The sequence below is a fragment of the Pteronotus mesoamericanus genome, unplaced genomic scaffold (genome assembly GCF_021234165.1).
Source record: "Pteronotus mesoamericanus isolate MK-2021 breed Mesoamerican mustached bat unplaced genomic scaffold, CSHL_Meso_final scaffold_651, whole genome shotgun sequence".
In the NCBI taxonomy this organism is placed as follows: Eukaryota; Metazoa; Chordata; class Mammalia; order Chiroptera; family Mormoopidae; genus Pteronotus; species Pteronotus mesoamericanus.
The window spans coordinates 34,961,234-34,977,969 of record NW_026555325.1 but is presented as its reverse complement, the minus strand read 5'-3'; the positions used below and the strand labels follow the sequence as shown (position 1 = coordinate 34,977,969).

The 16,736-nt window shown below is 44.6% G+C and overlaps 1 protein-coding gene across 1 annotated transcript; it reads left to right on the top strand.

The window, feature by feature from the left end:
* Nucleotides 1-332: 332 nt before the first annotated feature.
* CHRNA1 (cholinergic receptor nicotinic alpha 1 subunit) lies at nt 333-15,443 on the top strand. The gene is made up of 9 exons (XM_054562466.1): nt 333-443; nt 6,034-6,179; nt 6,291-6,335; nt 7,399-7,508; nt 9,129-9,324; nt 9,782-10,019; nt 12,879-13,102; nt 14,269-14,508; nt 15,075-15,443. Exons 1-9 carry the CDS (start codon nt 401-403, stop codon nt 15,204-15,206), a joined length of 1,374 nt encoding a protein of 457 aa, XP_054418441.1. The 5' UTR covers nt 333-400; the 3' UTR covers nt 15,207-15,443.
* Nucleotides 15,444-16,736: the final 1,293 nt, after the last annotated feature.

Sequence of the window (16,736 nt, the reverse complement as noted above, 5' to 3'; positions counted from 1 at the left end):
ATCAATCCACGGAGGTGAGGTTCTCGTTTTCACAACAGGGAGAGCGTTGCTCACTATTCAAAACTAAGAACTTCCCTACTGTAAGTTTTTTTTTTTAAAAAACTAAGATCTGACCCACGATGCATATAAAACATAATGCAGTTCACACTCAACTTGTCAAGGGTATATAGCATTTGTGTGCGGAGAGGCGCTCAGTAACAGTGCAAGGCCTCAGCGACTCCCTGGCCTCCAGAGCTCGGGGCAGCCCAGCTGTCACTGCCGCAAACAGGTGGTGTAAAACAATAGCTCCGCGGAGCCGACTCCCTGTCCAAACCCCTTAGCAGCCAAGTGTCCAGCCAGAGTGCCGGCCAGCAGCACAGGTCACCAGTCTGCCGCCGGTCCGCACCAGCGCCCGCGGCCCATGGAGTCCCGGCCGCTCCTCTTGCTCCTGGGCCTCTGCTCAGGTAGGTGCCGGTGCTGGGGGGCTCTCCTCTGAGGCTGAAGCGCTAGAAACGCACAAACCAGACTCGGGCTTCTTTGATGGGAACACAGAACGGCGGGCTTCAGCAGCCCCAGGCTGCCGTCAGCTTCTCACCAATGTTGGCTTGATTGGGTGTGTGGATAAAGATTTTTCGTTTGTGTTTTCCAAATAAAATAGGAGTTGCTTGGTCTAAGGCTACAAAGTAACAGGCAGGCCTCTCCCTCGATCAGCGCCAGGCATCCGCCGCGCCCGCACGATCACATTGCGCACCGCTCTGCCACCCCGGAGCTGCTTTCAAATTTGAACGACTACAGGCACTTAGTGGGACCCACTGACAGTCCCAAACAATAAGGCTAACAGCGCCTTTTATTGCTCCTGGAGAATTCTGATAATAAAGAGGATTGTCTGTGCTGGAGAGAGAAACCTATTTATATTTGTAATTAAATTCTCTCCATGAGATGAAATATTTTGCAACGTTTTAAACTTCTGAAATTAAAAAAAAAGTTCATATGAATGCATTCTTGCCTATCTTTTTTTTTCTTTTAAAGTTCATTACTATATGTAGGTTTGGATTGGAATTGAAACTGGAAAGGCTTGCGCAGCCCTTGGACTGTATTTAACTCTGGAATGTGTCACAACACAGCAGCGGAAATACTACCCTGAATCCCAGACTTCCGGTGGAGGAAAATAGGAGATGTTTGCTGATTGCTTCATATAAAAGTTTAGCGGTGATATCATCCCAACTGAGAAGCAAGGCAGCTGACATACTGTGACTTCTCTAATATTGCTCTGACAAACACAGGCCTTCTGGGCAAAAGAGGAAAAGAGCTTTATTATTAATGTTTTTCAATAACAGAGTTGAGGGAAATCGCCTAAACTCTGATAAATCCAGATAAATTATATCCTCTGGGATTTGGACGTGATCCAGCCAAATCTGGCCTGGCAGTGGCGGTGGCACCAACGGCGGGTGGTGGTGTGTGCGCCTGTGTGTGTGCAAATGTGACACTCAGTGAAAATTCTTAAGCGATATGCTTATGCCTAAAAATCTTTAGAAGGTCTGTTAGGACACCAACAGCTTCCAAAAAATGCATGCTGAGCTACTTTTAAAAGAATGTGACTTGTATTTAGAGCAATCTTAGAATTTGCTGGTATTGATTCACATAGGTGAATTTAGGGCTGGATGAGGCATTCCAACATCTTCAGTTTTGTATTATAGAGAAACTGAAGCTGGAAGACATGAACTGACCTGCCCAAAATCACTGAATTTATAAATTTGGAACGTGATCTTGTGGAAACTCCGTTTGGTATATGCACAGTCAGAAAACAGCCTGAAATTGCCAAAGGTGGCAAAACAATACAGCACCAGGTCGAGATAAGCATTACCCAAGTTGACTAGTAATAGTAGAGAATTCCTTTTGCCCAACCCAGTGGGCATAAAAATACAAATTGGAACAGTATGGTACAAAAAAACATTTTGAAATTTTGGTTGTGTTCCCCTATTTAGAATCAATCCTTCGTGGGCAAAATTCTCATTCATATCAGGGATATATTTTCCTGCATTAGCTTAACACATAATAATGTCTGTTCTACTTATGAAGCATTTTTTATTACAATCTTTCCTCTCTTCTGTCTCAAAAATCCCAGGTACTTTACTGCCACCTCACTTACAGCATATTACTTTCCAACTTGTTCGCAGCTATTTATGTAAGTGAGAAATGTCAGTCTCCAGGAGGAAGACAGGATTTACGTCAGATTCACCTTTGAATATCTCAAAGCTCTTAAAACAACGTTTAGCACACAGTGAATGCAATAGTTGTTGAACAAATTAAGGTTACCACTATCTGAACAAGGATGATTTTGCTGACAGGGGAGACTTGGACATTATTTATTCATCTGTGTGGTCATTAATTTATACCTTGCATTTTAAAGAAAGTAGTTACTGTGATTCTTTGACTCTATGGGGAACTGGTCCAATTCTCCAGACCACGGTGGATTTAGGAATAGAACTGTAGAATTCTGACTTCAAGACCCATAAGTTTTCTGTCACTTGACCCTGTTTCAAAGAGGAAAAACAGGGACAGAAAACAAATGAACCCAATCTAAGAAACGGAGACCTTTCTGGAAATTCCTGAGAAATTCCCTACGGAAGGAGCCAGGCCCGTTGTTACCGGCCGAGGTGGGAAAGGGGGCAGGAGCGGCACTGGCAAGTTGACCGCACCTGCCTCGCAGCCGCCCGTCTCCCAGGCCCCGCCTCTCCTTAGGGGGCCATAGGGTTGGCCTGCATAGTTTTCCTGCTACATAATGCTCACCATCTGCTCTGTTTGTTGCTTTCCAGTATGTTCTTCCTATCAAACCGGAATAAACCATCACTTGAAAATAAGCAGCCCAAGGCAATGCCAAAGCAATAGCTTCAAATTCAGTGGCCAAGGCACCCAGTGACCCATGCCAGTCGCCTACCCCTATGGGCTGAGTGGGGCCCAGGATAGACAAGCATGGGGGGCAGAGGATTTCCATGTCCCAGCGGCTCAACGGGGTGACTGCAAACACTGGGTCTTTGGACAACATGCTCCTTGGAAGAGTCCTCGAATGCAGGTGTATTTGGGGAGATGCCATACGAAAGGTCTGCATGGACCTTTTTGGGTTCAGGAAATGGAAGAGGCAGGCTAGGTCACGGATTCCCTATAGCGAGTCCAGGGAGGTCATAACGAAGAGCTTGCAGCAACACCGAGAGCTTCAAAAATCCAAATGGAAATGACACATGTACCTTTAGGGAGGTGGCAAAGAGCGCGGGCCCTAGTGTCAGCCTACCCCACTCACAGTCCCATCTCTGACTAGTGGGGAACAATGAATACATCGCCCAGCTGTCCCAACCTCAATTTCCTCACTTGTAATACAGGGCTAAAGACTTGCTTCGTAGGACTGTTACAAGCATCTAATGAGTTTAATACAAACACAGGGCCTTTAACAAAGCTCTGAAGGCTAATTAAAGCATGCTTTTGGGGGGGGATAAAAATGTCTTCAACTTATTGTACAAGTAGGCTATTTCAAGCTGATCTCAAGTTCTGGGTGAGAAATAGTGGCTGAGAGCATGGGCTCTAGATTCGAATACTGGCTCTGCCACTTGGGAAACCTGGGCAAGTCATTTATGCTCTCTGTGCCTCAATTTCCTCATCTGTAAAGTGAGGAGAGAAACAGTACCTACCACACCCCATTATGAAGCTAAAAAGAGTTAGTATATATAAGCATGTAGAAACGTAGTACCTAAGTCGGACATGTCAGTTATTTTTATTAATAAAAATAGGAAGAGTAATTAGTTTTTACTTTATAATTATTTTGTTGACAAACTCTTTCAAACTTAAGATGCATGGATACAACTAATATATTTAAGAAAAAGAAGAAGATCAAAACTATGAACAATACAGTGATAATACATACATATCTGTCACCAATTCAATCTAAAAAACAAACAAGCAAACAGGAAGGATGGAGACAGAATCATGGCTACCAGAGCGTTTTGATGGTTGCCCATGTGAGGGGTGTGGGGGAATGCATGAAGAGGTGAAGCAATTAAGAAGTACAAATAGGTAGTTACAGAATAGCCACGGGGATGTAAAATACTGTATAAGGGACTGGAGTAGCCAGGGGACTTACACGCACGGCCCGCGGACATGAGCAATGGTGGGGGGACTGCCTGAGGGAGTGCGTGTGGGGGTGCTGGGTGGAGGGGGGCAAAGGGAACAATTGGGACAAGTATAATGGCAAAATCAATAAAAAGTAGTTTAAAAAATAACAGTAACTTGTCTTAGAAGTAGTAGGTTAACACTCCTGGGGAAAAAAGAGAAAGCATCTCCTTCATTCAATTTTTCACGTTGTCGTGGTCCAGGGAGGAGGTTGGAGGATTTCAGCAATAACCTGCGGAAAGGGACGATCTGGTTACATGAATCAGGGCCAATGGATCGCGTGTCTGCTTCCTCTCCCAGCCCTGCACAGGCAATCCCCAAGCCACACGAGGCTTGAGTTACAAAAATCTCCCGTAAGGCACTTGCTGGAATCTGGAGTATTTTTCCTAATAGGGATAATGTTGTACAATTTCCAAGACAGCCCGTGACACACTCCTGAGTGACTGCAGGAGCACAGCACAGAGCAGCAGGGCTCTCGCCCGAGCTGCAGGACCTGGCGCAAGTCGTGCATCCTCCCAGAATCCCAGGTGAAAAATGCCAGCCTCACCGGAGGCTGGCGAGGACCACGTGGCATTGGCCCTAGAAGGGCTGCGAGCCCTGAGAGTATGGATGATCATGCTTTCCACCCTGAGAGGGAATTCAGTACAGGCCCCCTGGTATCACTCAAGCGCCACCTGGCAGCCCCAAACCAGGCCAGCAAAGCACAGTTTTCTCTCTCTCTTAATAACGTAAATGGGACATGTACCCACCAGCAGTGACTTTTTTTTAATTATGGTAAAATACACATGATATAAAAATTTACCACAGTAAAATATGCATTACATAAAATGACCATTTTAAAGCGAACTATTTAGTGGCATTAAGTACATTAAAAATGTTATGCAACCATCACCATTATCTAGTTTCATAACTTTTCATAACCCGGAAAGGACACCCTGTACCCATTAGCAGTCACTCCCTATTCCCCTGTCCCTCGGTCCCTGGTAACCACTAATCTGCTCTATGGATTAATTTATTTTGGACATTTCATATAAATGCAGCCATATAATATGTGCCTTTTTGTGTCTGGTTTCTCTCACATAACGCAATGTTTTAAAGGTTAAGCCATGTTATAGGATGTATCAGTACCCCATTCCTTTTTCTGGCTCAATAATATTCCAGTGAATGGTGTTATGCCACTTGTTCATCAACTTACCTGTTGATGGATATTTGGGTTGTTTCGATCTTTTAACTACTGTACATAGTACTGCTATGAACTTTCAGGTACAAGTTTTTGCGTGAACAATTCTTTTGGGATATGCCCAGACGTGGAATTGGTAGGTCGTACACTAATTCTGTGTTGAACTTGGGTGAGGAACCACTGAAATGTTTTCCACAGGGACTGCAAGTCCACATTCTCATCAGCAATATATAAGGGTTCCTGTTTCTCCACGGTGTCACCAATACTTGTCATTTTCAACTTTGTTAATTATGGCCATCCTAAGGGGTATGAGCCAGCACTAATTTTTGGCTGTCCCTCGCCTCGGAGACTAGCCAATCCGAGATTTCATTACACCATGACCAGACTCTGAAATACTGAGACTGGATTTGGGGGGATCTTTCTTCTTGTATGTACATATTCCTAGCAAACTTGATTCAGCCAGAAACTGTGTTAAGGAATGTCCTCTGTCCAAAGTACAAGCGTCACGATAACCTGGCACGCCCCACTGAGAAGGGACCATACCAGCAGCTGTGCTCAGACAGGACTTCAGGAAATACCAGCTGCACTTGGGATCCCTTCAACCAGGGGTCCTGCGTGCCTTCCGTCAGCTGGTCGTGCCTCAATTCCTCGTGTTAGCGTACGTGGAGGTGGGGAGCAGAATCTGACCATGTGTGTGTCATTTGCTGCCTCAGCTGGCCTTGTCCTGGGCTCCGAACACGAGACCCGTCTGGTGGCAAAGCTATTCGAACACTACAACAGCGTGGTGCGGCCAGTGGAAGACCACCGCCAGGCTGTGGAGGTCACCGTGGGCCTGCAGCTGATACAGCTCATCAATGTGGTGAGAGCCGAGTGTTCTGGGCCCCCCACAGCACCCACAGTCTCACCCTGGAGCACCCTCCCCTTTCCTCCCCTCTCTGCCCCCTAAGGATGGGGTCTTATCTTTTTCCAGGATGAAGTAAATCAGATTGTGACAACCAATGTTCGACTAAAACAGGTATTTCAGCTAGATCATTGCATTCATGTTTGTTGTAGTCATCCTGAAATTTAACCCGGACCCACAGTAAATCAATTTCAGTTAAAGGGGTATATACCAAAACGTTAAAGTAAGTACTTGGGGTAGTGGGATTATGGATCGTATTTGTTTGTGTGTGTTTGTTTTCACTTTGTGTTTTTTCTGTGTGTATTAGTTTGCCAGAGCTGCCATAACAAAGCCACAAACTGGGTGGTTCAAACAACAGAGATGTGTCTCATCGTTGTTGAAGCCCAAAGTCCAAAGTTAAGGTGTCAGGAGAATGAGTTTCTTCCGAGGGCTGGGAGGGGGAATCTGCCTCAGCCTCTCTCCTTTGCTTATAGTTAGCTGTCGTCGTGTTCTCATGGCATTTTTCCTGAATATGCATCTGTTGTAAAATGTCCCCTTCTTGTAAGGCCACCACTCATATTGGGTTAGGGCCTACCTTAATGAACTTATTTTAACTTAATAATCTCACGAAAGACCCTATCTCCTAACAGGATCATATTCTGAGGTACCAGGAGTTAGGACTTCAACACATGAATTTTGGGGAGACAAAATTCAATTCATAACATCATATTATCCAAATGTTCTGCATTGGGCATATATTACTTTTATAATACTTTTTAAAAATGATGCTGCTAACTTCAGGAAAAATGTTCACAATAGTGTCATTCTCCTCTCCTGGCGTGGGCGTTGTAGCATGATAGATCTGCCACCACCCAGAGGCATGACTTGGAGGTACCTTTGTTTTCCTGCCTGTAAAATGGGGGCAATGATCACTCTTACCTCACAGGATTGTTGTGAGAACTAAATGATCAATACCAGCAAAATGCTTAAAACAGTGCCTGCATGTAGCCAGTCAGTAGAAGTGTTTGCTGCTATTGTTATCTAAAATGAAAGCTGACGTCTGAAGCAAACCTTTCTTACAATAGAGCACAATTTATGTTGCTATCTGAATGACTATATCCATCAGAGCTCTTGATAACCCTATATTGTTTAAAAAATGTTTTGAGCTTTCTAATCAGCTAAGTGTCTTCATATCTAGCAATGGGTAGATTACAACCTAAAATGGAATCCAGCTGACTATGGCGGCGTGAAAAAAATTCACATCCCCTCTGAAAATATCTGGCGCCCAGACATCGTTCTCTATAACAAGTAAGCAAAACGGACAGGATGGGGCGGGGACTTTCCTGGGGTAGGTGGAGCCCAGCGCCCTAACAGAAGGGCCGCCCCTGTCGGTATGCTTCAAAAACCAAGAGCCAAGCTGCCATGCCAGGGCGCCATATGGTGTCTCGTGTTATGAAGAGGAACAATTATCAGAGCCAAATTGAATCAGGGCGGTGGGTGGAGGACATTTAATCCCTGAGAGCTCCTGAAGGGTGTATGGCAACTATCCAAGGAGCCCAAACTTCCTATAATTGAGTTCCTTGGAACTAAATGTCCTTCCTGCCAGTAGGTCTGAGCCTCCCGGGGTCGTTATTCATCACACCCTCATGGCAGCCGCGCGGCTGACGGCCCGGGACGCCTGCGTAGCCCACCCAGGGACTCTGTGACAGACTGCATGTCACAAAACTATAATGTGATTCAAGACACTCTGCTCTAATGACATGTTCATTATCATACATCCTTCATTTGTCAGGGACTGTGCATCTCAAAGCGCATCCTTCCCAGGCAGGAGCATTTAACACTGGCCTAGAGGATTTGCGCCTGACAGGATGCAGCCCGTGTGTGGGGTGAGCAGACTTACCAGGGAAGGCGGCAGCGGCCAGTGAGTGGAAAGGACACCCTTTATAGCCAACCACCCCTCTTTCAATTTCCTTACTTATATATTTTCCTGTTATAACTGGCATTCAAGCATGAGCCAAATGATCCAATAATTTGTGTAAACTTTTGACAATTATGCTAGTAGGGCCAAGTGTCCTGTGTTCGTTTTCTCTTCCAGTGAGAATGTGAGGGAAGCTATGAACTCCTCTGGTCCTTTTGACAAGCTTGTTGAGGAACACCCCGGTGGGGAGAGAACCCTGTCTGACCTGCTTAAAGGGAGAGGTGTAGATGATGTGGCCCTCTGCTCTTTGGAAAGGCTCAACAGGGCATAGTTTTCTGGATAGATCCCCACTTCTGTTCCAAGGAAAAGTCAATGGGAAGAAAATTTCTTGACTTATGAAGTGAGACAGCAATATATGCTGCATGTCCCTGAAAGCCCACTGAGGCAGACCCCGCCTACCTGTCTGACACCTACATTCTGCCCTTGGCCAAGGCCTGGGACGCAGGCTGTTTATAGGACAAGGACTGCTCACCGAATAAGACCCTCAGAAATGGCCTTTTGTTACTTTTAATATCTACCATGGTGGATATTTTTTAACAAGAAATTACTGCCAACATTTGAAAACTGGGAACTATCACATCAAAATCTAAGTCTTCTAGCCTCTCTAGAAAAACTTGGGATATAAAAATGGAGATTTTTAGCTTCTGAGGAAAAATCCAATAATCTGGAGATTATTACAAATACTGCTAAGCAATGGGAAGAAAAAAACTTGGGATGTAATGGATCAATATTGCTTGTTACTTCTTTAAAACCAAAGGTTCCCACCCCAGGTAATCTGGTTCAGTGCTTCGGTGGTGCTTAGGAATCTATATTTTAACATACAGCCCAGTGGTTCTTATTATCAGACAGATTGGGAAAACATTGGCATAGGTAAGAAGCAAACTGCCTGAGAGAAACCTATGATTAGCACCTGAATAATTAACAGCTACTCCTCTTTGGTCCCATTGTAGTGCAGATGGTGACTTTGCCATTGTCAAGTTCACCAAAGTGCTCCTGGACTATACTGGCCACATCACATGGACACCTCCGGCCATCTTTAAAAGCTACTGTGAAATCATCGTCACCCACTTTCCCTTTGATGAACAGAACTGCAGCATGAAGCTGGGAACCTGGACCTATGACGGCTCTGTGGTGGCCATCAACCCGGTAGGCGGTGACCTCGTGCAATGAGGGTGGATTCAGGAAAAGCATGATTCAGGTCTTCAACTCTGCCCTTGATAATCATGGGCTCCTGGCACCATTGGGAACTTTGGGCATCATCTAGCCAGATGGTTCTCAGTTGGCTGGTAAGGTTCTTGATGTGCTGCCCATGAGAATCACCTGGGAGCTTAAATGAAGCCCCAAGAATTTGGATTTAATCAGTGTGGGGTGAGGTTAGGGCACCAATATGTTTTAAAGCTCCTAAGGTGGCTTGAATCCCAATAGTTCAAACTCTCTTATTGTTTGAGAAAGTAAACTGAGGCCCCAAAGGGGAAGTGACCCAGGGTCCGCTCTGGGTATGTAAGGCACTGGAACCTGTTGCATCGTCACAGATGATTACGAAAACCTGCCCTTCCTCAGGGTGACATGGCTGGGTTTTGAAAGTTTCACTTCATCTTCTCAGGAAAGTGACCAGCCTGACCTGAGCAACTTCATGGAGAGTGGGGAATGGGTGATCAAAGAGGCCCGTGGCTGGAAGCACTGGGTGTTCTACGCCTGCTGCCCCTCCACCCCCTACCTGGACATCACCTACCACTTCGTCATGCAGCGCCTGCCCCTCTACTTCATCGTCAATGTCATCATCCCTTGCCTGCTCTTCTCCTTCTTAACCGGCCTGGTGTTCTACCTGCCCACAGACTCAGGTGGGTGCCGTTGCCATGGCTGCGACTGCTGATGCTGACAGATCTTGTGCTGCTATTTTGGGAAAAGCCAGAAATAATTACAGGCTAATCAACAAGTCCAGGCAGACAGACAGAAACCATCATCACTCGGAGGACACGCTTACTGAGTGGCCGTGGCCAGTGGTGAAAGCCCCCAGGGAGGGAGCTCACAGCCGGAGCAGACGACAGGGCAGGCCGAGAGTGGAACGCGGCCCTGAAGATGCATATAAATAGCTCAGTCTACTTAAAGAGAATGGCCACCCGTAGCTATTTTTTAAATACCTACTGTGTGCCCCGAAGTGTGCTCGGTCCCAGACACACCTCACGCCTCTTCCCCTCCACAGTCACTGCTCTCTACTGACTCATCCAGGTCTTGCCTCTTTTGTTCACTACTGGCCACTTGAAAATAGCTTTTGTGTGTCTGTTTTCCAGATGGCAGCGTCTTTATACACAAGACCATACTTCCCAAGTGGCAATGCTTTCTCACATATCAAGCCAAACAATTTCTTTACCTCCTACTGAGTCATCACATCTGTGACATAATTTCACCAAATATCAACAATCTACAGAAAAGAGGGAAACGGGATATCTGCCTGCCAGCAAGTCACTGCTCATAAACGATCTATGGCTGGCATGAGGGGGAAAAGGAAGATGGTACAGACAATTCTCAGACTTATGACAGGTCTCAATTTTATCAAAATTATTTTTAAAAAACCTCACAAAAGCCTAAATCCAATTTTCCAACAAGGAAAAAAAAAAGATTATGCATTCACTCATTCAACATACAGTACTTGTTGAACAACTGTTACATGGCAGGAATATAGTAGGAAATAAGGCAGATTTTCCCCTTCAGAAAGTATGTTCTAGTAGTGATTGTATTTATTTTTAAAGAAATGATCACAAAAGAGTATTTCTTTTTTTAGCTTTCTAATCAAATGAAGTGTCTTAAAGTGAAGAGAAAACACTAGTTGAGGCAATATGCAAACTAATCCTAGTTTCTATAAATGTTAAATGATTTATGCTTAGAAAAGATTTAGAACAGTGAAACTACTTGATGAATGTTAGCTGTTATAATTATTGCTATTATTAATTCAAGAAATGTGATGTAACTTGATCAACATACCATATTTAAATTGTCTTCTTTTTCACTTTTAAAGGCTTTCTTCCTCAGGAGGTAGAACTGATCATTTCTTGTTTGCACCTGCTCTGTGTCCTGCTCTGTACTCCTAGCATCTGGAAACATCCAGTATGGGAGGGCAAAGCTCCATACTGGAAAGCAGGGCAACACAAGCTCTCCCAGGACACAATCAGCAAGACCAGCCCAAGGAGAGTCCCTACCAATGACTCTCTACTGCCTCTAAGTCCCCACAGAAACATCTCAGTGCCATTCAGTCCCTGCCCTTCTTGTCTGCCATATTTGCCTAGTTGTAGGGCCAGGAGAAAAGGGGGGAGCAGGAGACTCCCTAGTTCCTTACTATGAAGAATAGAACAAAAACCAAATTATCCTCTGTAGATGAAAGTAAGTGGTATGAAATCATTGATTTCATTTCCTCAGTTTGGGTCTTACTGCTTGCTCCCATAATGAGAAAATCATGCATGTACTTGTAGGCTTCATTCTGGAAAAATATACATGGACTGCCCACTCATCTGCAAGGTAACAAGTAGGCCAGGCTTTGGTTCAGTTTTGTGAGGTTTATTATGACATTTTGCTGCAGATGGAAAAACTGCCACTCAGGGTCTAGCATGCCACCCAGTTTGTGTAACTTTGTTCTCTGAGCTCCACCAAGAAATGCAATTCTGACCCTTGCTGATGTGGCTCATTTTGTTGGAGCATCACCCCATACACCAAAAGGTGGTAGGTTCAATCTCCTGTCAGGATGTGTATGGGAGGCAACCAATCAATGTTTCTCTCTCTTTCTTTCTCTCTCTCTCCTTTTTCCTCTCTCTCTAAAATCTATAAACATGCTTTTTTAAATGTTTTTTTAAAGATTTTATTTATTTATTCATTAATTTATTTATTTATTTATTTTAGAGAGGGGAAGGGAGGGAGTAAGAGGGAGAGAAACATCAATGTGCAAGAGAAACATCGATCGGTTGCCTCTTGCATGCCCCCAACCAGGGGCCTGACCTGCAACCCAGGCTTGGGCCCTGATGGAGAATCAAACCAGCAACATTTCGGTTAGCAGGCCAGTGCTGGATCCACTGAACCACTCCAGCCAGGGCTATTTTGAAAATTTTTTTAAAAAAGAAGTAGAATTCTGGGGCATGAGATGAACTAGTCATTTCCTGCTTGGCAGCTTCTAATGAACCTACGACTGTCAGCAGAGTTAAGGTGCTACAGTCTCATAGGAAATTCTATCTGATGAATTTCCCCAGAACGATGCTTTGAGAAATGCTTGTCACATCCCTCTCACCCTGGGGTTTTGGTGGTGTCTTAGTCTGCGAGGGCAGCCATAGCAAAGGACACAGACTGGGTAGTTTTGAAAAAACAGAGATTTATCATCTCACAGCTCTGGAAGGTGAAGTTGGAGATCAAGGTGTCAGTAGGCTGAGTTTCTGCTCGGGTCTCTCTCATTGGCTCACCGGTGGTGGCCTTCTCCTCGTGTCCTCTTATGGTCTTCCCTCTCTCTGTGTACCTGTGTCCTAGTCTCCTCTTCTTATAAGGACACCAGTCGCAATGGATGAGGGCCTGCCACGATACCTCATTTTGGTTACCCCTTTAAAGGCCACGTCTCCAAATACGGTCACTGAGGTGCTGAGGCTTAGGACTTCAGGTTGGAAAGGAGTAACCATTGAAGCCATAACAGGTTGGTGGTTATGTTTCTTCTTCACTTTGTCCAGGAGAGAAGATGACTCTGAGCATCTCTGTCCTGCTGTCTTTAACCGTGTTCCTTCTGGTCATCGTGGAGCTGATCCCTTCCACCTCCAGTGCTGTGCCCTTGATTGGGAAATACATGCTCTTTACCATGGTGTTTGTCATTGCGTCCATCATTATCACTGTCATCGTCATCAACACACACCACCGCTCCCCCAGCACCCACGTCATGCCGGAGTGGGTGCGGAAGGTGAGTGAGCGAGGCCCCTGCCAACTCTGCACAGGGCAGCCGTTCTGCCAAGTGTGCACAAGGCAGGGCTCTCCAGGGCTCCCCCTCGTGGCCTGCGGAATTCTAGCTCACCCCTGTGGTGCTCGGAACTGAAAGTCCTTTCTGGGCTGTAGGGATTTTTGGAAGGAAATTTCTTGGGTCTCTTTCTAGAGATACAGAACTTAGATAGCTTCCTCAGAGGGAGAAGAAAAACAGAATTAACAAAGCTTACCTCTAATTCAAGCTTAAAGAATCTCTTTGATTAGAGAAGATAAATAACTGTTTTGTTTTTTTTTATTGAAATGCTGAGAAATTCTTGAAATTTCTGTTTGACTGTCTCCTAGTCTGTGAACAGGTTGCAAAATTTTTGCCGGTAGAATCATCCGCATAGAATAAGGGCTAGAGATGGAGTAGAGGCTTGAGAGATTGTCAAAAAGTGAGTTTCAATGGGGATCTTGGTCTCAAGTATCTATGTTTTTGAAATTTAAAATATGATAACATTTCAAATATGTCCATTTCTTTTTTTTAATAAAACTTCACAGAGACACAAATACCAGGGTCTTTTGTGTAAAATTCAAAAGATTTGTCATGAATTGACAGAGAAACTACTGCTCACAATTTTTTTTTAAGGAGAAACAGTCCTTGTTTCTATCAAGACTGTTAGTGACTCCTGGCAATACCTATGTCGCATTTTTTCAGAAACAAGAAACAAAAGAAAATAGTCTAGCTGTTTTGTGGTGCCAGAACCTTATCTATTTTTTAGCTCGAGGGACACTTTCCTCAACCATATGGTCATGAGAACTCATCGCTTTGAAAGAAGCAGGTACCTCAAGGAGGCCCAAGCTAATCACTGTTTTCCTGTGAGCATCACTGGTTTCTTGAGTTCGACAGCTGCGCATAGGCTCCCTCCAGTGGTGAAAGGCTCACATGACAGAATCATCACAACCATAGTAATTTGACAGGCCACAGGCTATGCGTGAAGTAATCTATGAGAAAATGTGGTATGGTCCTTTTGTTTTCGGGACAAAGAGGCTGAGGCTCAGAGAAGATGAACGATTGGCCTAAAGTTACATTGCTAATTCAAAGTCAGAGTTGATGCTCGCCTGGCTAGCAATTATTCTCATAAATGGATTTCTTTCTTATGTTAGGTTTTTATTGACACGATCCCAAATATCATGTTCTTCTCCACAATGAAAAGACCATCCAGAGAAAAACAAGACAAAAAGATTTTTACAGAAGACATTGATATTTCTGACATTTCTGGGAAGCCAGGGCCTCCGCCCATGGGCTTCCACTCTCCCCTGATCAAACACCCTGAGGTGAAAAGTGCCATCGAGGGTGTCAAATACATTGCGGAGACCATGAAGTCAGACCAGGAGTCCAATAACGTAAGCTTTGTGCCTTGAAACTCAAAATAATAAATTTGATTATTTCAATAATCAAATGCTCGAGCGCAGATGGATGGTTTTGGCTTGGTGGGCAGGCTGGGGTTTTAGAGGCAGCTATTGCCTAAGATAAGCCTTGGTGCCTGCCTCTAGGCCACCTTGGTAAGTCATCATTGTGAATGATCAATTCAAAAGATAAAGATCTTGCCCTGGCTGGTGTGACTCAGTGGATTGAGTGCAGCCTATGAAACAAAGGGTCGCCAGTTCAATTCCCAGTCAGGGCACATGCCTGGGTTGCGAGTCAGGTCTCCAGTGGGGAGCTCAGGAGAGGCAACCTCACATTTATGTTTCTCTCCCTCTCTTTCTCCCTCCCTTTTCCTCTCTCTAAAAATAAATAAGTAAAATCTTAAAAAAAAAACACACACACACAAAAAAAAACTCCACAATGCCAGCCAAAGGATGTTGAGGACTTCGAGATCTATATATTAAATGGGTTGTAGAAAATTCACAGCATGAACACTGTGAACCTAATGACAATAAGGAAATTCTAACACCTCCTTCTCTCCCAGGCGTCTGAGGAATGGAAGTATGTTGCAATGGTGATGGACCACATTCTCCTTGGAGTCTTCATGGTCGTCTGTATCATTGGAACCCTGGCTGTGTTTGCAGGTCGGCTCATTGAATTAAATCAGCAAGGATGAGCAGGAAGCTGAGCTGAGCCTGGCTTCGCCCAGCACCAGGCAGAGCAGAGAAGACAACTTGTCCACTTGCATGTCAGCTCACTTATCAAACATATTCTGTATTTATGATTAATGATAATAATTTACCCTTATGTAAGGTTGTAGCCTCAAAGTGTTTTCATATTGTTTCTCCCTTCAATTTCAGTCAGTGTGGAGAGTGTTTCCTTTCCAGTAAAGGAAACAGGATCGCTACAAGAAGTATTTGTTGCCAATGGTGTCTGGAAGAGTTTTGCCCAGAATAGCTGAGGTTTTCTGTTGATTTTGTTCTTCTGTTCTTATTTTTTTAAGCAAGGAATGTAGGTTTTGCTTAAAAGCTAGTTTTGTGCCTACGGGGAAAGCCCCATCTACTAGTCCCAAAAAGATAAAGCATTTGATTTGAGAGAAAGAAGGTAGTAGAAAGGCAATAGGTAAATTCTAGAATGGCCACTAAAATACAAGTTGCATCACACCCTCCTGTTTTAACATCCATGTCTAGAACTGGGAGGTGGGGAAGTGTTTCGCAATCTAACACAGCACCTGAATTTGATGCTCAGGGTTTGAGGGAAAACAGGTCCCAACCTGTACTGCGTGGGAAGGCCAGGCACTGAGGGAATCATCTCAGGTACATGATTTATTTCCTCCTCAAGACTCTCCGACAGATAAGAAAACTGACCTTGAGGGAGGTTAATTTCATTGCCTAAACTATCAAAGAGAAGAACTGGGATTTGAACCCAGACCAAATCTGGGCTCCAAGCCGCGCCAGGCTGTATCTGCTCCCCTGTTCCTTGCTCCCCCGGCCACCCCCAGCTCGACCTAGTGCCAGTGTTCACTGCAGCATTATTCACAACCGCCAAACGGTGGAACCAACCCAAGTGTCCATCAGTAGATATGCAAAATATAGTACATCCATACAATGGAATATCATTCAGCCTTCAAGGGGAATGAAATTCTGATAACACGTTATAATATGGATCAACCTTGAAAACATACTAAATGAAATAATCCAGAAACAAAAGGACAAATGCTGTGTGACTCCGCTTACGTGAGGTGCCTAGGATAGGCAAATTCATTGAGATAGAAAGTGGAATGGTGATTACGAGGGTTTAGAAGAAGGGGAGAGTTATTGCGTAATGGGTAGAGTTTCAGTTTGCGATGCTGGAAATGGATAGTGCCGGTGGTTGCACAGCCTCGTGAATGTACTTAGTGCCACAGGGCTGTACACTAAAAGGCAGTTAAAGTGATACAATCTGTGTTATGAATATGTCACCACAATAAAAAGCACTGTTTATAAAGCAAAACCAAACCAAACCATACATCGTTCCTTGCTTATCCTTAAAAATGGTCCCTGGGTGAGGACTGGTTGAGCCCAGGGCCCTGATAGAGAAAATGGTTTCCTCTTGGTGTATTGCCCTCCACTCCGCAAACATCATATGGGGTCCAGCTCCGTCTTAGAACCAAGTCCCAACATATTTTCCCTCAGAGGGTCAGCCTGGAAGCAGAGAACAGGAAAGC

What these genes read in the sequence shown, in the direction of transcription:
- CHRNA1 (XM_054562466.1), top strand. Translation starts at nt 401, where the DNA reads ATGGAGTCCCGGCCGCTCCTCTTGCTCCTGGGCCTCTGCTCAG. An exon ending in CCAATGTTCGACTAAAACAG is followed by an intron (nt 6,336 to 7,398) that starts GTATTTCAGCTA and finishes CTTCATATCTAG; the next exon opens with CAATGGGTAGATTACAACCT. An exon ending in TGCCGGAGTGGGTGCGGAAG is followed by an intron (nt 13,103 to 14,268) that starts GTGAGTGAGCGA and finishes TTCTTATGTTAG; the next exon opens with GTTTTTATTGACACGATCCC.